The 6488-nt window shown below is 38.0% G+C and overlaps 1 protein-coding gene across 11 annotated transcripts in view; it reads right to left on the bottom strand.

The window, feature by feature from the left end:
• Positions 1-4269: 4269 nt before the first annotated feature.
• Positions 4270-6488, bottom strand: part of LOC308611572 (ankyrin repeat domain-containing protein 26-like) — a 105143-nt gene continuing 102924 nt past the window's right edge. For 4 of the 11 annotated variants that reach the window (XM_081260297.1, XM_081260295.1, XM_081260296.1 and 1 more), the window contains one exon: positions 4270-5108. In XM_081260297.1, the coding sequence (XP_081116423.1) occupies positions 4802-5108 (307 nt within the window). In that variant the 3' untranslated portion in view covers positions 4270-4801. Of the gene's footprint in view, positions 5767-6488 lie in introns of all 11 variants that reach the window. The other 7 variants (XM_081260298.1, XM_081260300.1, XM_081260290.1 and 4 more) reach the window with 5 other exon arrangements.

Below are 6488 nucleotides of genomic sequence, written 5' to 3'. Positions count from 1 at the left end.
GTAGCTTTCTAACTAAATTATATGTTTCAAAGGCATGAACGAGAATAAATTATCATAACTCCTATTAGTAGCAGTCCATATATTTAATTTATAAAGCACAGATTTTTTTTTTTTTTTTTTTTAACCCAGAGGACAGGGAACTTGAAGGAGAAAATCTTTAGTTGAATCACACAGTCCAAAATTTAGGAGATTCTTCTTCTTTTTTAAATTATTATTTATTTATTTATTTTTGTGGTACGCGGGCCTCTCACTGTTGTGGCCTCTCTCGTTGCGGAGCACAGGCTCCGGACGCGCAGGCTCAGCGGCCATGGCTCACGGACCCAGCCGCTCCGCGGAATGTGGGATCTTCCCGGACCGGGGCACGAACCCGTGTCCCCTGCATCGGCACGCAGACTCTCAATCACAGCGCCACCAGGGAAGCCTGAGGAGATTCTTCTTTAAAAGGATATTCGTTTCCTCCAAATAAAACTTGGTTTAACGAAATGAGTCAACAAATGAATTATCCACGTTGTGGGTTATTTATGGCAAAATTTAAAACACAAAACAGATTTCTCTTTACCATCTAGCATACTTCAATCTCTCATCATTAGTTTGTATGTACAAAAAACATGAGTGTAATCTCAATTAGAATTTAAATCCAGTCAGAAATTACAGGCTAATTCCTTGGCCTAAAGTTTCAACGTGAAGACTTACACTCCTACCCTCCTCATGAGAGGAGGGGAGATTTACCCAATGCGTGAATTTGGGAGAAGGAACTAAGAAGTGCTTGCTTGCTTCCAAATCTCTTCTTTGAGAAGGTGTGTGTGCCCTCAGCACCGGGAACTGGGGTCTGCTCTCATGCCCGCAGTAAGCAGCCTGCCCTGGGGCGGGGGTCAAGCATTTGCTTCCTCCCCTTAGGCCTAATTTGGGATGAAGTATTCTGAGGCCCAGTGTGACTGCACACCTAAAGCACGTCCTCCAATTCGTTAGTTATGTGTCAGTAACAAAGCTCCTTAGTTGATCTCCAGCTGCTGACTCCCGCGTGCTGAACTCAGAAGGGGAAGAGAAGTGTCATCTGCCACCTACCCACCACAGCTCCAACAAGGCAGAGGACCACACGACACTGAGGGAACGTTTTCTTCTTCTTCCCTGACTTTATAATTAATGTACATTGTTCAAGACAACCCCCACTATAAAGTAGGGGAAAGGTGAAAGGAACATTTTAGAAAGAAACGTAGTGAAGCCAGTAACAATATGAAGCACAACAAGTATGTGCTCATTCACCCAACCGTAATATATTACTGTTAAATTATATCTGAGACTGCAGGCTGGAAAATAATGTTGCACTCTCTTTTTAAGACCAATTTGATAAATATATACACACCACACCCATACACATGCACACTCATTTCCAAAGTTAATTTATTTTCAGTAATTATTGATACTTTTTTTTTTTTTGTAAAGGGTTTAGCCATTTAGACAAGTGAGCTTGATTTGTTCCATCTGCCAGATCCAATCTCTTTTGTAGACTGATGGGTTTTATTTTTTTTATTATTATTTTTTTTTAATTTTTACTTGTTGACAGTTTGCTTTATTTATTTATTTATTTATTTTTGGCTGTGTTGGGTCTTCGTTTCTGTGCGAGGGCTCTCTCTAGTTGCGGCGAGCGGGGGCCACTCTTCATCACGGTGCGCGGGCCTCTCACCATCGCGGCCTCTCCTGTTGAGGAGCACAGGCTCCAGATGCGCAGGCTCAGTAATTTTGGCTCACGGGCCCAGTCGCTCCGCGGCATGCGGGATCCTCCCAGACCGGGGCACGAACCCGTGTCCCCTGCATCGGCAGGCAGACTCTCAACCACTGCGCCACCAGGGAAGCCCTTATTGATACTTTTAAAATTTGATATCACTCATTTTAAATGTCACGAAAATGTAATAAAATCAAGTCATTTAAACCACTTCAATTCATTATCCAATTGTAAACAGGCTAAGGTATGAAGGAAATTACACTTGGCAGTCTGTAGATATTAAGTACATATATTTTGCTGCAGAGAGAAGAACTGAGGAAGAATTTGTAGATCAAAGAGCTGAAAAACTAAGTACAGGAAAAAAAAATGAATGAAAGAAAAAGAACGGTTAAGAAGTTGAACTATTACCTCTATCTTTCAAAAGATAAAATGCCTACTCATTTGTCCATGTGGACAAAATGAAGTGGGAACAAGAAGGACTATACTGATGTAATAAACTGAGACAATAAACAAGTTTATTGAACTCTGCCTGTGCCTTATGAGAAACTAGCTCAACTACTGTGGTAATTTGATTAGAGTTAAAACTCAAGAGTGGATAGGCACTGCCTTGGTGATGTAAACACGAGGCCTATTTTTTTAAAAAGAAATGTGACTCAATATTCTGGTGAGACACAAAATGTTGTGTCATATGAAAAGTCAAAGTCTTAGGAATATTAATTGTTTTAGCTTCAGTGCATTTGTATGACCACATTTAGAAAGAGAGTTGCTAAACTGAATGGACATTTGAGCAATTTTTTAAAGTACTTAAATAAATCATTAGAAAAATTTTCAAAGTGTCAGTAATGCACCAAAAGTCCAAAATCAGTCAATGTAAAATGTAATCCTCCTACTTAAGACAGATTTAAAGGGCATTTATTAACTACTGTGGCCATGTATCGTGTTCGGCACACAAATACCTAAAAACTCTTGAACATAAAAAAATCTTTAAACCAGTGAGATTGTGTCTGTTATAAAGTTGTCTGGAATAGATTTTTAAGTTTTCAGTTCTTGAAAAAATTCTATGTGCAAGAAAATCTAACAGTGATGTAGCTATTTTGGCTAATGTTAACCTTTTGTATTTTATAATAATATAATTAAATAACACAATTGGAAAAAACCGTAAAATTACTTCTGATATATAGGACCAAACATCCCAGAATTAACTAGAATGTGAAAACTGAGGGTAAAATTAGCAAGACAGATAGGTAGTAATCTCCTACCCCCACAATGGTATCAACTGCTAAGACCGAACTTCATGTACTGGTGAGGGAGGTAATAAATCTGTGTTAGGTACATGGAGAAAGCTTGCTGCTACAACCAGCACAACTGAAACCACACACCTAGAGCAGTACTTTGCTATAATTATTTTCCTTAAAGTTAGGGGAAAATGCTGAATAAGATAAAACTTCACAGTAGGAATAGTCCAAAATGTTAAAACATTGCAAATAAAGGAGAATGATAAACAAATGCAATCTTAATGCCATTTTAAACATTTTACTTTGTAGAATCATAGCTAAAACCTTTAGAAGGCTATTGTTTTATCATGTCCCATCCAAAAACCCACCTCTTTCTATCATTTTAGACAGTACGTTAACACCTCTCATAGTATTATTTTACGTTTTCCTAGTAGAACTAATTATATTCCTAGCAATTCCAGAAGGCACCTTCTTTCTGTAAGTCTTACTAAGAATTAGGTGAACAACAACTGTATAATAACTCTTCCGCGGCATTCTGTAGTGATTATGGAGACGTCTTTGCATCTTGATAGAGTTAAGTAGTGCTCTTCAATCTCTCTTATTAAAACCAGCACGATTTGGCAAAGACCCCACAAGGGAACTATGTATACCTAGTAACTACAACATTGAGTTTAAAATAAACTATTTTCCGATTTATCTAGAATTACTAAAAAAATAAACGCCTCTTTCCTCCAAAAAAATTAAAGGAAAAAATTCCTGCAGAAATTTTCTCTCACATTGTTTTTGCATTCACACACTCTTTCATCTTCATCTTGTAAAATGATACATTGTTTGATTTTTTGGGTGACAACTCATGAGAACATTCTAAGTTTACATCATGCTTAGCAACTGACAGAGGGCTTGACATGCATTTTCTTTTCGACCCTGGAGTCCAGTTTCATGGCTCTGAAGCACTTAGACCCAATTTAGCCACAGCACTGTCTAAGAAACCTTAGCTTTGCTCTTCTATGATTTCTTACGACGTGAAGCCAAATGAGAAAACAGGTTGAGACTTCATTTAACAAGGCCTACTTTTCTCTGCATCAAGAACGTCATGAAAACACCATCAAAACCATAACCCCGTGTGCACTGAGTGAGATGCATATTTTAATAACAATGATACACAATGAAAACCAGTTGCAATTTAAAGACTCCCCATCATAGTCATCATTCATCCAGGTGATGGCAAGATAGAGACATAAGTGGACTTCACTCTAAAAGTTTAAATATTTGCTTTATTTACGTATTTAGAAATGTTCTACAATTGCTCAGCAAGACATTTTATAAAAATTCAATAAAAATGCTCTAAGTAAAATAGCAATTAAGGATGCACGCTCATGTACGAAAATGACAAAGAATTTTAACTTAAAAACAGAAATTAACCTATTTAGTGCTACAAGTCTATTTAATTCACAAAAAGGATTTATCTAGGATTCCTTTAAATAAAAAAAATCCATATATGGTTAAGTGTTTGGATGCCAATCATTCACTTATGCTTAGGGGTAGAAAAACTAGGGTGCAGCAAAACTTGAAAATGATTATGAACCATTGCCAAACTGAAATCAATTAGAAGGTATATCTTTGGTTATTAGGCAATAATATTTAATTTCTAAAATGGGATTTAACTGCAGTTTTTAGAAATTTAAAATTTGTCAGTTTAATTACATTTACTGAATAAAGTTCATGATAAATCTCTCTTGAAAATGAGAAATCCAGGGACTTTAAAAAATCATAAAATTTCTGTCTCTTTATTAGCACAATTAATTATGGCTTTTACTTCGTGTGTGTAAGTCAAATAAACAATTCAGAATTTCACCAAATTAAAAACAAGAATTATTATCAGAAATCTGAAACCCAAGGAAAAAAGGATAGTATAACTAACCTTGGTCAAGTACATCTCCATGCTCTCATGTGAAGGGCGTGAACTTGAGGTAGAAATCTCTAAGTTTTCTCCTGGAGTAAGATATCTATTGAGCACTAAACTATTATTAATATTTCCTACACAAGGTGGCTTCAGGACTGGCCTCGTAGTAAGAGTGCTGAGTAAAGATCTGTTCTGCTGTTTCTCCACCAGTAGTTTGGTACTGACCTCTGCCAGCCTCTCATTAGTCCTGGGAAGATGGCAAAACACCAATTTCATTCATTGCATTTTCCCTAAAAGATTCGTAAATGATTTGCATTTTTTAAATTGCCATAATAGTAAATGGAATGTCCCATTAAACCACGTTTTAACACTGAAAATGGGTCAGAGCAGACCTATTATAAACAATTCTAGGTGTAAAATTGTTCTAAAGAAGTATATATGTGTCTGGGGGATCCTTAACTAACAAGTAAGTCAGAGTCGGGAGAGGAGAGAAATGGCGCCAGCGATGGAGATGGCTTAACAGGTGACGCTTGCTGCCTTCTGCGATGGCTGCACTTAGACACCCACCTTTAGTAAACCAGTTCAGGGATGAAAAAACAAACCATCCCTCACAGACATTTTCAAGCATTTGCTTTCACCACCCCTGTATACACATTTCACTCATTACCTCAGAGGAATTAAGCATTCGGCACTGAGGAATAATCTAGAGCAGCGGTCCCCAACCTTTCTGGCACCAGGGGCCAGTTTCGTGGAAGACAACTTTTCCATGGATGGGGGTGTATGGGGGTTGTCAGGATGGTTCAGGCGGTAATGCGAGCGACGGGGGGCGATGGGGGGGCGGCAGGTGAAGCTTTGCTGGCTCGTCCACCGCTCACCTCCTGCTGTGCGGCCCGGTTCCTAACAGCCTGCGGACAGGTACCGGTAACACTGTTACTGGGGCACTGGGGGTGGGATCTGCCCTTGTGGTCTTCCACGCACACCCTCACGCAGGCCACCGTGTTATTTTTAGACACTTTGTGAATTATACGGCCCTTCGCCCCTCTGTTACTTTCCCCTTATTTCACAAGCATGCCTTTATGTAGAGTAGAAAAACTTCAGATACAGTAGTTTGTCTCAGGGCGCCCTCTAGCGATGATACCAAAGATCATAATCAAGAAAGTAAATTTACCAAATGCTAAAATGTGACGCTTTGCGTTTAAGCGGTAATCTTCCAAAAAGTAATTAAACTCGTTAATATTTCTATTTACGGGAATTCCAACAAGAAATTTTATCTCAGTTACAAAGTTTCAAAAACACTTAGCTTAAAGACTAAATCAGGTTAACTATATTGGGTTGGCCAAAAAGTTCGTTTGGGTTTTTCCAGTAACATCTTACGGGAAGACACAAATGAACTTTTTGGCCAACGCAATATATGAAAATATAAAAAATAAAGTTATGTAAAACCAACAAAAAGGTGGGGAGATGCAAACTGGACTAACATTTTAAAGGTGACTTCACTTACTAACATCATTTTCCAAAGTTATACTATCTAGTTAGCTTTCACTCCTACTAATCTCATGAACCTGGCTCAATAAAAATTATGCTTTAGAGGCAAATTAATGAGCTAAATTTAAATTTATTTTCTATG

This window comes from Mesoplodon bidens, assembly GCF_964165515.1.
Source record: "Mesoplodon bidens genome assembly, contig: HAP1_SCAFFOLD_879, whole genome shotgun sequence".
Classification (NCBI taxonomy): domain Eukaryota; kingdom Metazoa; phylum Chordata; class Mammalia; order Artiodactyla; family Ziphiidae; genus Mesoplodon; species Mesoplodon bidens.
This window is presented reverse-complemented; position numbering and strand designations above follow the sequence as displayed.